Consider the following 20000-nt stretch of genomic DNA (forward strand, 5'->3'; position numbering starts at 1 on the left):
CTCACTAGGGACTCTGTTGATAGCCCGCAGCGGCCGAAGCACTCGCACGGTTCTGATAGCTGACAGACTAGCGTTGTGTCCGTCTAGAGAATACTCCATCATCCTACAGGACAGAGAGAGAGGTCACACAGAGGTCACACAGAGGTCACACACAGGTTAAAACAGATATTCACCTTGAACAGCCGACCTAGGTTCACACAGAGGTCACACAGCCGACCTAGGTTCACACAGAGGTCACACAGGGGGTGAAAGAAAGCCGGTACGGGAACAGAAATAGCGACGTGCACGGCGTACCCGGCAAAAAGATTAGCCCGTAGTCTATTATAATATTAACTGAAGTCTGGACACTGACTGTAGTCTATTATAATATTAACTGAAGTCTGGACACTGACTGTAGTCTGTTATAATATTAACTGAAGTCTGGACACTGACTGTAGACCTCATGTAGTCTATTATAATATTAACTGAAGTCTGGACACTGACTGTAGTCTATTATAATATAAACTGAAGTCTGGACACTGACTGTAGTCTATTATAATATTAACTGAAGTCTGGACACTGACTGTAGTCTATTATAATATTAACTGAAGTCTGGACACTGACTGTAGTCTATTATAATATAAACTGAAGTCTGGACACTGACTGTAGTCTATTATAATATTAACTGAAGTCTGGACACTGACTGTAGACCTCATGTAGTCTATTATAATATAAACTGAAGTCTGGACACTGACTGTAGTCTATTATAATATTAACTGAAGTCTGGACACTGACTGTAGTCTATTATAATATTAACTGAAGTCTGGACACTGACTGTAGTCTATTATAATATAAACTGAAGTCTGGACACTGACTGTAGTCTATTATAATATTAACTGAAGTCTGGACACTGACTGTAGACCTCATGTAGTCTATTATAATATGAACTGAAGTCTGGACACTGACTGTAGTCTATTATAATATAAACTGAAGTCTGGACACTGACTGTAGTCTATTATAATATAAACTGAAGTCTGGACACTGACTGTAGACCTCATGTAGTCTATTATAATATAAACTGAAGTCTGGACACTGACTGTAGTCTATTATAATATTAACTGAAGTCTGGACACTGACTGTAGTCTATTATAATATTAACTGAAGTCTGGACACTGACTGTAGTCTATTATAATATTAACTGAAGTCTGGACACTGACTGTAGTCTATTATAATATTAACTGAAGTCTGGACACTGACTGTAGCCTATTATAATATTAACTGAAGTCTGGACACTGACTGTAGTCTATTATAATATTAACTGAAGTCTGGACACTGACTGTAGCCTATTATAATATTAACTGAAGTCTGGACACTGACTGTAGACCTCATGTAGTCTATTATAATATAAACTGAAGTCTGGACACTGACTGTAGTCTATTATAATATTAACTGAAGTCTGGACACTGACTGTAGTCTATTATAATATAAACTGAAGTCTGGACACTGACTGTAGTCTATTATAATATTAACTGAAGTCTGGACACTGACTGTAGACCTCATGTAGTCTATTATAATATTAACTGAAGTCTGGACACTGACTGTAGTCTATTATAATATAAACTGAATTCTGGACACTGACTGTAGTCTATTATAATATAAACTGAAGTCTGGACACTGACTGTAGACCTCATGTAGTCTATTATAATATAAACTGAAGTCTGGACACTGACTGTAGTCTATTATAATATTAACTGAAGTCTGGACACTGACTGTAGTCTATTATAATATTAACTGAAGTCTGGACACTGACTGTAGTCTATTATAATATTAACTGAAGTCTGGACACTGACTGTAGTCTATTATAATATTAACTGAAGTCTGGACACTGACTGTAGTCTATTATAATATTAACTGAAGTCTGGACACTGACTGTAGCCTATTATAATATTAACTGAAGTCTGGACACTGACTGTAGTCTATTATAATATTAACTGAAGTCTGGACACTGTATCAAGTAGGCTAAGGGCATGTAGCCTGCCTCCAGTCTCTGTGCTATAGAGATGTCCCTGTTTCGCTGAGAAACTATCTTCATTTACTCCAGTTACGGCCTGTACGCACTCCCACTGCCTCGCACAGGACAGGAAGTCAACAACTGAAACAAATGTCTATTTCTTCACCAGCCAATCACTCACCTGCCAGGATTCCAGACAGCACCTTAACCTCACTGCCTCTCACAGGACAGGAAGTCAACAACTGAAACAAATGTCTATTTCTGCACCTACAAACAGGAAGTCAACAACAGCTCAATACATTGGCGATGCTGAAGAGGCATTTTTTTCTTTTCTTTCAGTTGCTATTTCTTATTTAATTTCAGACCTGTTTTGGAAGTACCTACCGGATAGTAGCTCGGCCAAAGTCCATATTTGCTGACTAACGAGCTGTATTATGACAGTATAACGCTTACAGAGCTGTCGAATAGGTGGAGTTTGAATCGATACTTCCTCGGGGCGTTAGAGACGAGACACATCCTATGTTCATCGTCGACATCTCTAAAAAGCACAGATACTGGGGCTAATAATATAATAATATAGTATAAATATATATATATATATAATAATATAAATAATACTTATTTCCCTCATTAAAAAGCCAATAAATGTATAAAAAAATGTTGACGTGTTTTTTCTGGATTTTTTTGTTGTTATTCTGTCTCTCACTGTTCAAATAAACCATTAAAATTATAGACTGATCCTTTCTTTGTCAGTGGGCAAACGTACAAAATCAGCAGGGGATCAAATACTTTTTTCCCCTCATTGTATCTATAGATAAGTTGACTAACAAATAGCCTACCAAATGTTCGGGAAATTATAAGAAGAAAAATATCTACATGAGGCTTACTATTTATTTATATATAAATATATATATATATTTTTACCCGGTTATAAAAAAGTGGTCCCTGTCCAGGGTAAATGTCCTTACGCTTTCTGGTGTTCGATATGTCAGTGTTCTGTTGGATGATGGGATTATTTTAGAGGGGATGAACTGGTAGCCTACGGAGTCTTTTAAGGGGATTTGTTTGACTAATCGGACCAAAAAACATTAGGACTGCTTCTACTTAACAGGTACGTCACATATTAAAAAGGGTAAAAGACATATCTTTACTAATTAGACCCGATGTTACTTTCACTCTGACGTCTCCTAACAAAACTACCCACAAAACAAGCAACATCAAATCCTGTCAGCCCCTAAAAGGGAATACATCTGACTCACTAGTCCTCTCTGTGTTTGTCATGGTGCAGATAACCTACCCTGTGGCTTTGACTGTGTGTGTGTGTGTGTGTGTGTGTGTGTGTGTGTGTGTGTGTGTGTGTGTGTGTGTGTGTGTGTGTGTACCTTATGGTGAGTAAAGGGCTAATGCTTTGTGTCTGAGGTGACCGCTGCTGTCTGCTTATTTAACGACTCTTACACACACACACACACACACACACACACACACACACACACACACACACACACACACACACACACACACACACACACACACACACACACACACACACACACACACACACACTTTTCTCCTTGCTGAAACAGTGACATTGAAAGTGTGTTTTCTCCCAGCAGGCTCCAAACTCCAACCCAACACAGGCTGCATCACATCCGGGCCGTGATTGGGAGTCCCCATAGGGCCGCCGCACAATTGGCCCAGCGTCGTATGGGGATTGGCCGGGATTGGCCCGTCATTGTAAATAAGAATTTTGTTCTTAAATCTGACTTGCCCTGGTTAAATAAAGGTTACATTTAAAAAAAATATATAAAAAATACTTTAGCAGCAGACGATTCTTAAGGAACATCCCTGTGGATGCCTCTTGCATCAAACATAGAACCTAGAGAAGGTTCTTAAGGAATGCCTCTTGCATCAAACATAGAACCTAGAGAAGGTTCTAAAGGAATGTCTCTTGCATCAAACATAGAACCTAGAGAAGGTTCTTAATCTAGAGAAGGTTCTCTTGCATCAAAAATAGAATCTAGAAGGTTCTTAAGGAACGTCCCTGTGGATGTCTCTTGCATCAAACATAGAACCTAGAGAAGGTTCTATATATTCTATTTTGATGTTCTCTTGTCCCTAACCCCCAAGCTAACCCCCTGCATTGTGGGAATAGAACACTCACCCTGCCATGACGATGAAGAAGTCCAGTCGGTTCCAGGTGTCGCCAAGGTAACACTTAGAACCGAAGATCCCCAGAGCCACCATCTTAATGACCATCTCCACCGCGAAAAACGCAAAGATACAGTCATCAAACACCTAGAACAGACAAAGACACAGTCATCAAGGTGAAAGGTGAGAGGTTATAGGTGAGGGCTGAGAGGTTATAGGTGAGGGCTGAGAGGTGAGAGGTGAGAGGTTATAGGTGAGGGCTGAGAGGTTATAGGTGAGGGCTGAGAGGTGAGAGGTGAGAGGTTATAGGTGAGGGCTGAGAGGTTATAGGTGAGGGCTGAGAGATTATAGGTGAGGGCTGAGAGGTTATAGGTGAAAGGTGAGAGGTTATAGGTGAGGGCTGAGAGGTTATAGGTGAGGGCTGAGAGGTTATAGGTGAGGGCTGAGAGGTTATAGGTGAGGGGTGAGAGGTTATAGGTGAGGGCTGAGAGGTGAGAGGTTATAGGTGAGGGCTGAGAGGTTATAGGTGAGGGCTGAGAGGTTATAGGTGAGGGCTGAGAGGTTATAGGTGAAAGGTGAGAGGTTATAGGTGAGGGCTGAGAGGTTATAGGTGAGGGCTGAGAGGTTATAGGTGAGGGCTGAGAGGTTATAGGTGAGGGCTGAGAGGTTATAGGTGAGGGCTGAGAGGTTATAGGTGAAAGGTGAGAGGTTATAGGTGAGGGCTGAGAGGTTATAGGTGAGGGCTGAGAGGTTATAGGTGAGGGCTGAGAGGTTATAGGTGAGGGCTGAGAGGTTATAGGTGAGGGCTGAGAGGTTATAGGTGAGGGCTGAGAGGTTATAGGTGAGGGGTGAGAGGTTATAGGTGAGGGCTGAGAGGTGAGAGGTTATAGGTGAGGGCTGAGAGGTTATAGGTGAGGGCTGAGAGGTTATAGGTGAGGGCTGAGAGGTTATAGGTGAGGGGTGACAGGTTATATTTGAGGGCTGTTAGGTGAGAGGTTATAGGTGAGGGCTGAGAGGTTATAGGTGAGGGCTGAGAGGTTATAGGTGAGGGCTGAGAGGTTATAGGTGAGGGCTGAGAGGTTATAGGTGAGAGGTTATAGGTGAGAGGTGAGGGCTGAGAGGTGAGGGGTGAAGGGTGAGAGGTGAGGGGTTATAGGTGAGGGGTGAGAGGTGAGAGGTGAGAGGTTATAGGTGAGGGCTGAGAGGTGAGGGCTGAGCGGTGAGGGGTGAAGGGTGAGAGGTGAGGGGTTATAGGTGAGAGGTGAGAGGTGAGAGGTGAGAGGTTATAGGTGAGGGCTGAGAGGTGAGGGGTGAAGGGTGAGAGGTGAGGGGTTATAGGTGAGGGGTGAGAGGTGAGAGGTGAGAGGTTATAGGTGAGGGCTGAGAGGTGAGGGCTGAGCGGTGAGAGGTTATAGGTGAGAGGTGAGAGGGTCAAGGCAGTACCTACCTGTAGCACGAGGCACCACTCTGCCTGACAGGTGACGTCTTCACAGGGTTGGTACAACCCCAAAGTCACACAGTTCAGGAGGATCACCATCATGGACACGTGCTCGAACCACGTGGAGACCAGCGGTTAAGGGTCTATACGCTGAGACGTGGCCTACTGAATACAGACAACACACACACTACAGTATCTCCAGTATTAACGCTGCTGTAATCACGTGGAGACCAGCGGTTAAAGGGATAGGTCAGCATTAACGCTGCTGTAACCACGTGGAGACCAGCGGTTAAGGGTCTATACGCTGAGACGTGGCCTACTGAATACAGACAACACACACACTACAGTATCTCCAGTATTAACGCTGCTGTAATCACGTGGAGACCAGCGGTTAAGGGTCTATACGCTGAGACGTGGCCTACTGAATACAGACAACACACACACTACAGTATCTCCAGTATTAACGCTGCTGTAATCACGTGGAGACCAGCGGTTAAAGGGATAGGTCAGCATTAACGCTGCTGTAACCACGTGGAGACCAGCGGTTAAAGGGATAGGTCAGCATTAACGCTGCTGTAACCATGTGGAGACCAGCGGTTAAAGGGATAGGTCAGCATTAACGCTGCTGTAACCACGTGGAGACCAGCGGTTAAAGGGATAGGTCAGCATTAACGCTGCTGTAACCACGTGGAGACCAGCGGTTAAAGGGATAGGTCAGCATTAACGCTGCTGTAACCACGTGGAGACCAGCGGTTAAAGGGATAGGTCAGCATTAACGCTGCTGTAACCACGTGGAGACCAGCGGTTAAAGGGATAGGTCAGCATTAACGCTGCTGTAACCACGTGGAGACCAGCGGTTAAAGGGATAGGTCAACATTAACGCTGCTGTAACCACGTGGAGACCAGCGGTTAAAGGGATAGGTCAACATTAACGCTGCTGAAACCATGTGGAGACCAGCGGTTAAAGGGATACGTTGGGATTTTAGACATTAGAAGGGTATCCACAAGTTCATCTGACTCGTGTAGTAGTTAAAAGGGCCTCATCGCCAAAATCGCAAGTATCCATTGAAGGACTACAGTGTATTATAGTAGGTTGTATGTAAGGGATCATCAACAAGCGCCTAAGATGTGTTCAACGACGCGACAGCGGTGCTAACTTTCCACGGAGCATTATTTTACAGAGAACGCAACGGATCCCAGAGTTTATTATCTCACTCATAACCAAGTCTATAATTTAACACATTTTTCTGGTAGAAATATGTTAATTTGGTGGTAGAAATGTGTTCATTTTGCTGGTAGAAATGTGTTCATTTTGCTGGTAGAAATGTGTTCATTTGCTGGTAGAAATAGTTCAATTTGCTGGTAGAAATGTGTTCATTTTCCTGGTAGAAATAGTTCAATTTGCTGGTAGAAATGTGTTCATTTTCCTGGTAGAAATAGTTCAATTTCCTGGTAGAAATGTGTTCATTTTCCTGGTAGAAATGTGTTCATTTTCCTGGTAGAAATGTCTTTATTTTCCTGGTAGAAATGTCTTCAACATCCACTGAAATCACTAGCGAGTTTACTAGATAAACTACGGTAGTTGCCTTGCGAGTTTACTAGATAAACTACGGTAGTTGCCTTGAGTAACCAGACAAACTCACCTGCCAGCTTTGCTAAGCGAACCATCAGCCAACAGTAGCTCGCTATTAATGAAAATCATACTCGACAAAATGCCAAATAAAGTTTTCAATTCAACTTTTGCTTTCAGCAGCAGCTCAAACACAGGACACGGAATAAGAACGAACTTCATAGCTACTGAATTATGCCGTGGATTACAGGGGGACATAACGCACAATCTAGAATGCCCTTCAGAGCCAATCGGAAATAAGTATTGAAAAATGTAACGGTAATAATTAAGCAATCAGTCACAGGTAAGAGGCAGTGCTGTATCGTGATGACAGTCACAGGTAAGAGGCAGTGCTGTATCGTGAACACAGTCACAGGTAAGATGCAGTGCTGTATGGTGAATACAGTCACAGGTAAGAGGCAGTGCTGTATGATGATGACAGTCACAGGTAAGAGGCAGTGCTGTATCGTGAACACATTCACAGGTAGAGGCAGTGCTGCATCGTGAATACAGTCACAGGTAAGAGGCAGTGCTGTATCGTGAACACAGTCACAGGTAAGAGGCAGTGCTGTATCGTGATGACAGTCACAGGTAAGAGGCAGTGCTGTATCGTGAACACAGTCACAGGTAGAGGCAGTGCTGTATCGTGAACACAGTCACAGGTAAGAGGCAGTGCTGTATGGTGAATACAGTCACAGGTAAGAGGCAGTGCTGTATGATGATGACAGTCACAGGTAAGAGGCAGTGCTGTATCGTGATGACAGTCACAGGTAAGAGGCAGTGCTGTATGGAGTTGTTCTCCTCTTACCTGTGACTGTCATCACCATACAGCACTGCCTCTTACCTGTGACTGTCATCACGATACAGCACTGCCTCTTACCTGTGACTGTCATCATCATACAGCACTGCCTCTACCTGTGACTGTCATCACGATACAGCACTGCCTCTTACCTGTGAATGTATTCACGATACAGCACTGCCTCTTACCTGTGACTGTCATCACCATACAGCACTGCCTCTTACCTGTGACTGTCATCACGATACAGCACTGCCTCTTACCTGTGACTGTCATCATCATACAGCACTGCCTCTTACCTGTGACTGTCATCACGATACAGTACTGCCTCTTACCTGTGAATGTCATCATCATACAGCACTGCCTCTTACCTGTGAATGTCATCATCATACAGCACTGCCTCTTACCTGTGAATGTATTCACGATACAGCACTGCCTCTTGTGCCTTATTGTTTTTATAAAAATGTTCCCAACATATTCAAATAACAATGAATTAATTACATATTTTCATTAAAAATTTATTTTGATAAAAATGTATTCATAAAAATGTCATTCTTTCACCAGAAGATAAAAAAAAATGTATTTGTTAAGTTATTTTAGTCATGTTGCTTAAAGACCCAGTCATTCATTATTTATGCCCAAGGACTCCATCCTCCATTCTAAACACAACGGTTGCTAAGCATGCTGGATAACATCAGCTAACTAAGTCATGTCAAACATTGAACCTGGAATGAAAGTGAAACACTGTTTCCGAGGCTGGAGGACAGACAGAGACAAGCGAGGTTTATATTAACCCCTCGCTGTACTAAAACTAAAAGCTAAGCTGGAAGCAAGGGATGCTAGTAGAGATAAATACAAGAGATGATTCAGACGGAGACATTATAATCTAGTAGAGATAAATACAAGAGATGTTTCAGACCGGAGACATTATAATCTAGTAGAGATAAATACAAGAGATGATTCAGACGGAGACATTATATTCTAGTAGAGATAAATACAAGAGATGTTTCAGACCGGAGACATTATAATCTAGTAGAGATAAATACAAGAGATGTTTCAGACAAGACATTATAATCTAGTAGAGATAAATACAAGAGATGATTCAGACGGAGACATTATAATCTAGTAGAGATAAATACAAGAGATGATTCAGACGGAGACATTATAATCTAGTAGAGATAAATACAAGAGATGTTTCAGACGGAGACATTATATTCTAGTAGAGATAAATACAAGAGATAATTCAGACGGAGACATTATATTCTAGTAGAGATAAATACAAGAGATGATTCAGACCGAGACATTATAATCTAGTAGAGATAAATACCAGAGATTATTCAGACGGAGACATTATATTCTAGTAGAGATAAATACAAGAGATGATTCAGACCGAGACATTATAATCTAGTTGAGATAAATACAAGAGATGATTCAGACAGAGACATTATACAAACAGCTGGTACCACTAATACACAGTAGAATACAGTATTATACTACACTACAAACAGCTGGAACCACTAATACACAGTAGAATACAGTATTATACTACACTACAAACAGCTGGTACCACTAATACACAGTAGAATACAGTATTATACTACACTACAAACAGCTGGTACCACTAATACACAGTAGAATACAGTATTATACTACAAACAGCTGGAACCACTAATACACAGTAGAATACAGCATTATACTATATTACAAACAGCTGGTACCACTAACACACAGTAGAATACAGTATTATACTACAAACAGCTGGTACCACTAATACACAGTAGAATACAGTATTATACTACACTACAAACAGCTGGTACCACTAATACACAGTAGAATACAGTATTATACTACACTACAAACAGCTGGTACCACTAATACACAGTAGAATACAGTATTATAGTATACTACAAACAGCTGGTACCACTAACACACAGTAGAATACATTATTATACTACAAACAGCTGGTACCACTAATACACAGTAGAATACAGTATTATACTACAAACAGCTGGTACCACTAATACACAGTAGAATACAGTATTATACTACACTACAAACAGCTGGAACCACTAATACACAGTAGAATACAGTATTATACTACACTACAAACAGCTGGAACCACTAATACACAGTAGAATACAGTATTATACTACACTACAAACAGCTGGTACCACTAATACACAGTAGAATACAGTATTATACTACACTACAAACAGCTGGTACCACTAATACACAGTAGAATACAGTATTATACTACACTACAAACAGCTGGTACCACTAACACACAGTAGAATACATTATTATACTACAAACAGCTGGTACCACTAATACACAGTAGAATACAGTATTATACTACAAACAGCTGGTACCACTAATACACAGTAGAATACAGTATTATACTACACTACAAACAGCTGGAACCACTAATACACAGTAGAATACAGTATTATACTATACTACAAACAGTTGGAACCACTAATACACAGTAGAATACAGTATTACACTATACTACAAACAGCTGGAAACACACAGTAGAATACAATATTATACTACAAACAGCTGGTACCACTAATACACAGTAGAATACAATATTATACTACACTACAAACAGCTGGTACCACTAATACACAGTAGAATACAGTATTATACTACAAACAGCTGGTACCACTAATACACAGTAGAATACAGTATTATACTACACTACAAACAGCTGGTACCACTAACACACAGTAGAATACAGTATTATACTACACTACAAACAGCTGGAACCACTAATACACAGTAGAATACAGTATTATACTACACTACAAACAGCTGGTACCACTAATACACAGTAGAATACAGTATTATACTACACTATAAACAGCTGGTACCACTAATACACAGTAGAATAGAGTATTATACTACAAACAGCTGGAACCACTAATACACAGTAGAATACTACACTACAAACAGCTGGTACCACTAATACACAGTAGAATACAGTATTATACTACACTACAAACAGCTGGAACCACTAATACACAGTAGAATACAGTATTATACTACACTACAAACAGCTGGTACATCTAATACACAGTAGAATACAGTATTATACTACACTACAAACAGCTGCTACCACTAATACACAGTAGAATACAGTATTATACTACACTACAAACAGCTGGTACCACTAACACACAGTAGAATACAGTATTATACTACACTACAAACAGCTGGTACCACTAATACACAGTAGAATACAGTATTATACTACACTATAAACAGATGGAACCACTAATAAACAGTAGAATACAGTATTATACTACAAACAGCTGGTACCACTAATACACAGAAGAATACAGTATTATACTACACTACAAACAGCTGGAACCACTAATACACAGTAGAATAGAGTATTATACTACAAACAGCTGGAACCACTAATACACAGTAGAATACAGTATTATACTACACTACAAACAGCTGGAACCACTAATACACAGTAGAATACAGTATTATACTACACTACAAACAGCTGGTACCACTAATACACAGTAGAATACAGTATTATACTACAAACAGCTGGAACCACTAATACACAGTAGAATACAGTATTATACTACACTACAAACAGCTGGTACCACTAATACACAGTAGAATAGAGTATTATACTACACTACAAACAGCTGGTACCACTAATACACAGTAGAATAGAGTATTATACTACAAACAGCTGGTACCACTAATACACAGTAGAATAGAGTATTATACTACAAACAGCTGGAACCACTAATACACAGTAGAATACAGTATTATACTACACTACAAACAGCTGGTACCACTAATACACAGTAGAATAGAGTATTATACTACACTACAAACAGCTGGTACCACTAATACACAGTAGAATAGAGTATTATACTACAAACAGCTGGTACCACTAATACACAGTAGAATAGAGTATTAATGTTTTTCAATAATAAAAGTCTCCCATGTTGTTTTTCAATAATAAAAGTCTCCCATGTTGTTTTTCAATAATAAAAGTCTCCCATGTTGTTTTTCAATAATAAAAGTCTCCCATGTTGTTTTTCAATAATAAAAGTCTCCCGTGTTGTTTTTCAATAATAAAAGTCTCCCATGTTGTTTTTCAATAATAAAAGTCTCCTGTGTTGTTTTTCAATAATAAAAGTCTCCCATTTGTTTCTGAGTAGCGCGGGACCCCAGGGTGACAACACCTACATTCTAAGTGAATTCAGTGGGTCATTCTCCATTCCGATTGATTTGTACCGATCAATTAAAACTTCAAACTAAAATAATATTCAGCAATTTTCATCAATATTCTGAATTTCCTGCTCTCACGTGAGAGAGATCATTTCCACACTGCCACGTAAGGGCTGCACGATACGGGCAAAAACCAAAAACTATCTACGACTTATTTTTAACCAAATGTTGCAATTGCGATTTGACTTACGATTTAGAGCAAAACGCTTTGGGTGAACTGTTGGAATCACGGAAATAGAAGGATTATTTTAATTCTAGAGTTAGAATATAATAGTGGGCACTTTGAATACAATGTTGTTTGACATGACTACGAATGAAAATGCCAGGGATGAGTTATTGTGATAAGTGTTTCCTAAGGGACCCTATAATCTTTGGAAATTGGCTACTTGGAATAAGAGAGAGAGAGAGAGAGAATTGATCAATAACCCCCTTCTCTTCCCCCACTCCTCCTCTCCCTCTCCTCTCCCTCCCTCTCCTCTCCTCTCCCTCCCTCTCTTCCTCCCTCTCCTCCCTCTCCCTCCCTCTCTTCCCCCACTCCTCCCTCTCCTCTCCTCTCCCCCTCTCTTCCCCCTCTCTCCTCCCTCTCCTCTCCTCTCCCTCCCTCCCTCCTCTCCTCTCCTCTCCCTCCCTCTCCTTTCCCCCTCTCCTCCCTCTCCTCTCCTCTCCTCTCCTCTCCTCTCCTCTCCCTCCCTCTCCTTTCCCCTCTCCTCTCCTCTCGTCTCCCTCCAACCCTCTCTTCCCTCTCTCTTTCATTAGCAGAAAGCAACTCAGTCAAATCAGACATAGTAACCTAGAACACTGACAGGATCAGCAGGCAGGGTGTGTGAGTGGCTGTGATTGATTCAGCCTGCAGAGTCTCTATCTATCTGTTAGTTAACTACTGGGACCTCAGCCTGCAGAGTCTCTATCTATCTGTTAGTTAACTACTGGGACCTCAGCCTGCAGAGTCTCTATCTATCTGTTAGTTAACTACTGGGACCTCAGCCTGCAGAGTCTCTATCTATCTGTTAGTTAACTACTGGGACCTCAGCCTGCAGAGTCTCTATCGATCTGTTAGTTAACTACTGGGACCTCAGCCTGCAGAGTCTCTATCTATCTGTTAGTTAACTACTGGGACCTCAGCCTGCAGAGTCTCTATCGATCTGTTAGTTAACTACTGGGACCTCAGCCTGCAGAGTCTCTATCTATCTGTTAGTTAAGCTATATTTATTCCTCTGTCTGTCTGTCTGTCTGTCTGTCTGTCTGTCTGTCTGTCTGTCTGTCTGTCTGTCTGTCTGTCTGTCTGTCTGTCTGTCTGTCTGTCTGTCTGTCTGTCTGTCTGTCTGTCTGTCTGTCTGTCTGTCTGTCTCAACTCCTAACAGACATACAAGACAGACAGACAGACAGAGATATTGTTGACTAGATGTTTTCAGGGCCAGAGCCTCTCTCTCGCTCCATCTTTTCATCTACATATCTCTGTTCTCCATCTCTCCATCTCTCTCCCTCCCTGACGGGTTCTGATGTGTTCTGGTTGCTAAGTAACGCGGCTCAGACCAAGGATTCCACTGGACCGCATGTGGAGCGATAGAGAGAGAGAAGAAGAGAGACTAGGAAGAACAGAGATAGAGAGAGAAAAGGAGAGAGACTAGGAGGGACAGAGAGGGAGAGATGAGAGACTAGGAGGGACAGAGAGAGAGAGATGAGAGACTAGGAGGGACAGAGAGAGAGAGAGAAAAGGAGAGAGACTAGGAGGGACAGAGAGAGAGAGATGAGAGACTAGGAGGGACAGAGAGAGAGAGATGGAGAGAGACTAGGAGGAACAGAGAGGGAGAGATGAGAGACTAGGAGGGACAGAGAGAGAGAGATGAGAGACTAGGAGGGACAGAGAGAGAGAGATGGAGAGAGACTAGGAGGAACAGAGAGGGAGAGATGAGAGACTAGGAGGGACAGAGAGAGAGAGATGAGAGACTAGGAGGGACAGAGAGAGAGAGAGAGAGAAAAGGAGAGAGACTAGGAGGGACAGAGAGAGAGATGAGAGACTAGGAGGGACAGAGAGAGAGAGATGAGAGAGACTAGGAGGAACAGAGAGAGAGAGAGAGATGAGAGAGACTAGGAGGGACAGAGAGAGAGAGATGAGAGAGACTAGGAGGAACAGAGAGAGAGAGAGAGATGAGAGAGACTAGGAGGAACAGAGAGAGAGAGAGAGATGAGAGAGACTAGGAGGAACAGAGAGAGAGAGATGAGAGAGACTAGGAGGAACAGAGAGAGAGAGAGAGATGAAGAGAGACTAGGAGGGACAGAGAGAGAGAGAGAAAAGGAGAGAGACTAGGAGGGACAGAGAGAGAGATGAGAGACTAGGAGGGACAGAGAGAGAGAGATGAGAGACTAGGAGGGACAGAGAGAGAGAGAGAAAAGGAGAGAGACTAGGAGGGACAGAGAGAGAGAGATGAGAGACTAGGAGGGACAGAGAGAGAGAGATGGAGAGAGACTAGGAGGAACAGAGAGGGAGAGATGAGAGACTAGGAGGGACAGAGAGAGAGAGATGAGAGACTAGGAGGGACAGAGAGAGAGAGATGGAGAGAGACTAGGAGGAACAGAGAGGGAGAGATGAGAGACTAGGAGGGACAGAGAGAGAGAGATGAGAGACTAGGAGGGACAGAGAGAGAGAGAGAAAAGGAGAGAGACTAGGAGGGACAGAGAGAGAGATGAGAGACTAGGAGGGACAGAGAGAGAGAGATGAGAGAGACTAGGAGGAACGAGAGAGAGAGAGAGATGAGAGAGACTAGGAGGGACAGAGAGAGAGAGATGAGAGAGACTAGGAGGAACAGAGAGAGAGAGAGAGATGAGAGAGACTAGGAGGAACAGAGAGAGAGAGAGAGATGAGAGAGACTAGGAGGAACAGAGAGAGAGAGATGAGAGAGACTAGGAGGAACAGAGAGAGAGAGAGAGATGAAGAGAGACTAGGAGGGACAGAGAGAGAGAGAGATGGAGAGAGACTAGGAGGGACAGAGAGAGAGAGAGAGAGAGAGAGAGAGAGAGAGAGAGAGAGAGAGAGATGGAGAGACTAGGAGGGACAGAGAGAGAGAGAGAGAGAGATGAGAGAGACTAGGAGGGACAGAGAGAGAGAGAGAGAGAGAGAGAGAGAGAGAGAGAAAGAGAATCTTGTAGTGACGTTTCTGACGGTGGTGTAAACACAGACACAGGTCAAAGTCGACTCATGGCGTCTTGATGTAGCAGATGGCTGCACGCCACGCCTGGCAACACGCGGATACCTGGATACACACCAAGTCACGAGGCGCACACACACAGTGACAGACACGCACGCACACACACTCAAACCCAGCATAGAGACACATTATATAGAGAGGTAACTGTTCTACACTAGAGAGGGACTCCTCTCTCCTCTCCAAGGTCAGAAACCCAGCCTAGAGATGTATTATATAGAGAGGTAACTGTTCTACACTAGAGAGGGACTCCTCTCTCCTCTCCAAGGTCAGAAACCCAGCATAGAGATGTATTATATAGAGAGGTAACTGCTCTACACTAGAGAGAGGGACTCCTCTCTCCTCTCTCCTCTCCAGCGTAGAGATGTATTATATAGAGAGGTAACTGTTCTACACTAGAGAGGGACTCCTCTCTCCTCTCCAAGGTCAGAAACCCAGCCTAGAGATGTATTATATAGAGAGGTAACTGTTCTACACTAGAGAGGGACTCCTCTCTCCTCTCCAAGGTCAGAAACCCAGCATAGAGATGTATTATATAGAGAGGTAACTGCTCTACACTAGAGAGAGGGACTCCTCTCTCCTCTCTCCTCTCCAGCGTAGAGATCTATTATATAGAGAGGTAAATGTTCTACTCTCCTCTCTCCTCTCCAAGGCCAGAAACCCAGCCTAGAGATGTATTATATAGAGAGGTAAATGTTCTACACTCCTCTCTCCTCTCCAAGGCCAGAAACCCAGCCTAGAGATGTATTATATAGAGAGGTAAATGTTCTACACTAGAGAGGGACTCCTCTCTCCTCTCCAAGGCCAGAAACCCAGCCTAGAGACACATTATATAGAGAGGTAAATGTTCTACTCTCCTCTCTCCTCTCCAAGGCCAGAAACCCAGCCTAGAGATGTATTATATAGAGAGGTAAATGTTCTACTCTCCTCTCTCCTCTCCAAGGCCAGAAACCCAGCCTAGAGATGTATTATATAGAGAGGTAAATGTTCTACACTAGAGAGGGACTCCTCTCTCCTCCCCAAGGCCAGAAACCCAGCCTAGAGATGTATTATATAGAGAGGTAACTGTTCTACACTCCTCTCTCCTCTCCAAGGCCAGAAACCCAGCCTAGAGATGTATTATATAGAGAGGTAAATGTTCTACACTCCTCACTCCTCTCCAAGGCCTGTTTTTCTCTCTACTGTTGTCATCATGACTAATTACACTGGTTGTATTCCATCATTTAGTAAAGTCTTTGCCCGACTTTGGTCTCAACTCTTTTTGGAGGTGGACCACTCAAGGCTTAATGACCAGTCGTTCATCACTCACGCACTCACACTCTCCCCTTTCCCTCCCTTCCTTCCTCTTCCTCCCCTCTCCTTCACTCTCCTCCCGTTAACCCGACGTAACACCACTTCAGCGTAGTGTGTACACTTCAAAGGAGAGCAGAGAGGAAGCCAGTGTAGCTGGGTTTACATTATCCTGAATCTGTGTTCATCTGTAAACAGCAGATCGGACCTCCTACAGAAAGAAACAGTCACAGTCAGTCAGAGTCACAGACAGAGTCACGGTCACAGACAGAGTCACAGACAGAGTCACAGTCAGAGTCAGAGTCACAGACAGAGTCACGGTCACAGACAGAGTCAAGGTCACAGTCAGAGTCACAGTCAGAGTCACAGACAGGGTCACAGTCACAGTCACAGACAGAGTCACAGACAGAGTCACAGTCAAAGACAGAGTCGCAGTCAGAGTCACAGTCACAGTCACAGTCACAGTCAGAGTCAGAGTCACAGTCAGAGTCACAGACAGAGTCACAGACAGAGTCACAGTCAGAGTCACAGTCAGAGTCAGAGTCACAGACAGAGTCACGGTCACAGACAGAGTCAAGGTCACAGTCAGAGTCACAGTCAGAGTCACAGACAGGGTCACAGTCACAGTCACAGACAGAGTCACAGTCAGAGTCACAGTCAAAGACAGAGTCGCAGTCAGAGTCACAGTCACAGTCAGAGTCACAGTCAGAGTCAGAGTCACAGTCAGAGTCACAGACAGAGTCACAGACAGAGTCACAGTCAGAGTCACAGACAGAGTCACAGTCACAGTCACAGTCACAGACAGAGTCACAGTCAGAGTCACAGACAGAGTCACAGTCACAGTCAGAGTCACAGTCAGAGTTACTGTCAGAGTCACAGTCAGAGTCACAGTCACAGTCAGAGACACAGTCAGAGTCACAGTCACAGACAGAGTCACAGTCACAGACAGAGTCACAGTCAGAGTCACAGTCACAGTCAGAGTCACAGTCAGAGTCACAGACAGAGTCACAGTCAGAGTCACAGACAGAGTCACAGTCAGAGTCACAGTCAGAGTCACAGACAGAGTCACAGTCAGAGTCACAGTCACAGACAGAGTCACAGTCAGAGTCACAGACAGAGTCACGGTCACAGACAGAGTCACAGTCAGAGTCACAGACAGAGTCACAGTCACAGTCAGAGTCACAGTCAGAGTCACAGTCAGAGTCACAGTCACAGTCAGAGTCACAGACAGAGTCACAGTCCGAGTCAGAGTCACAGACAGAGTCACAGTCAGAGTCACAGTCAGAGTCACAGACAGAGTCACAGTCAGAGACACAGTCAGAGTCACAGTCAGAGTCACAGTCACAGTCAGAGTCACAGTCAGAGTCACAGTCACAGACAGAATGGCAACCCTCACCCCCCTCTCCCTCTCCCCTTCATTATCTCTCTCTGTCTCTCTGTCTCTCTCTGTCTCTCTGTCTCTCTGTCTCTCTCTGTCTCTCTGTCTCTCTCTGTCTCTCTGTCTATCTCTCTCTGTCTCTCTGTCTCTCTGTCTCTCTGTCTCTCTCTCTCCTGCCAAATAACAACATGGAGGAATTCCTCTGAATAATAACCTTCTCTCCCAACACTGCTGCTCGTAGTGATTTACCTAATTAGGAAGAAATCTGCAATGGGTTATTATCTCTGTCTGTCTATAGACTCACACTGGGGGGAGAGGAGGGAGTGGGTTATCTCTGTCTGTCTGTCTGTAGACTCACACTGGGGGGAGAGGAGGGAGTGGGTTATCTCTGTCTGTCTGTAGACTCACACTGGGGGGAGAGGAGGGAGTGGGTTATCTCTGTCTGTCTATAGACTCACACTGGGGGGAGAGGAGGGAGTGGGTTATCTCTGTCTGTCTGTCTGTAGACTCACACTGGGGGGAGAGGAGGGAGTGGGTTATTATCTCTGTCCCTCGCATTCCGCTACTCAGCGATTGGCTGCTGGTCTGCCCGTCGTCATGCCGACACAAGGACCACGAGCTGGGGAAGAGCTCCACACGTGGGCGGCCTGAATCACACTCCATGAAAATACATTCAACACAGCTTTACTGTAAAAGTCTCGAACTAGAAAATACATTTAACACAGCTTTACTGTAAAAGTCTCGAACTACAAAATACATTTAACTCAGCTTTACTGTAAAAGTCTCTGACTAGAAAATACATTTAACACAGCTTTACTGTAAAAGTCTCTGACTAGAAAATACATTCAACACAGCTTTACTGTAAAAGTCTCGAACTAGAAAATACATTTAACACAGCTTTACTGTAAAAGTCTCGAACTACAAAATACATTTAACACAGCTTTACTGTAAAAGTCTCTCACTAGAAAATACATTTACTGTATCTCTCTCTCAAGCTATTAACCCAGCAGAGCGCTCTCTCTCTCTCTCTCACACACACACACACACACACACACACACACACACACACACACACACACACACACACACACACACACACACACACACACACACACACACGCTGAGAGTGCAAGGATCCCCTCCACCAGAATGCTGCAGCTCGGTTGTTGCCTAGCAACAAGGTAGTTTCCTGGTAAGTGCTTTTTCCTGTGAGATAACACCCCTGTGTGTGTGTAGCAGGGATGTATGAATTACTAAAAACACACACACACACACACACACACACACACACACACACACACACACACACACACACACACACACACACACACACACACACACACACACACACACACACACACACACACACACACACACACACACACACACACACAGGCATGTGAACAGGCATTACTAAAATCACACACAGACACATTCACACTATAGCTGGGATGATACCAATATCACAATATAATTTTCCCACGGCTTTTAGAATGAAAATACTAAAACCTACTGTATGTAAACATTTTGTTGGGTTATAAGCTTGGAAAATAACACACACACACACACATATACAGGCACACACACACAGGCACACACATACAGGCACACACACACACACACACACACACACAGGCATGTGAACACGCATTACTAAAATCACACACACACCCCTCCTCATTAGTGTCAGTAGTGCAGCGGGAGCTCAGAACCACATGTCATCAACATGACCCAAAAACATTAAACACAGAGGAGAGGAGAGGAGAGGAGAGGAGAGGAGAGGAGAGGAGAGGAGAGGAGAGGAGAGGAGAGGAGAGGAGAGGAGAGGAGAGGAGAGGAGAGGAGAGGACTGGAGAGGAGAGGAGAGGAGAGGAGAGGAGAGGAG

General features: G+C 43.3%; 1 protein-coding gene across 1 annotated transcript in view; it reads right to left on the minus strand.

Moving 5' to 3' along the window:
* Positions 1–20000, minus strand: part of LOC123740651 (voltage-dependent T-type calcium channel subunit alpha-1H) — a gene marked incomplete at its 3' end in the record, with an annotated part of 56206 nt that overhangs the window by 23038 nt on the left and 13168 nt on the right. Inside the window, exons 2-4 of the mRNA XM_045714178.1 lie at positions 5586–5697; positions 4152–4285; positions 6–103 (exon numbers count right to left, since the gene is read on the minus strand). Coding sequence (XP_045570134.1) covers positions 6–103; positions 4152–4285; positions 5586–5678 — 325 coding nt within the window. The remainder of the gene's footprint in view (positions 1–5; positions 104–4151; positions 4286–5585; positions 5698–20000) is intronic.

This window comes from Salmo salar, unplaced genomic scaffold (genome assembly GCF_905237065.1).
Source record: "Salmo salar unplaced genomic scaffold, Ssal_v3.1, whole genome shotgun sequence".
Taxonomy (NCBI): Eukaryota; Metazoa; Chordata; class Actinopteri; order Salmoniformes; family Salmonidae; genus Salmo; species Salmo salar.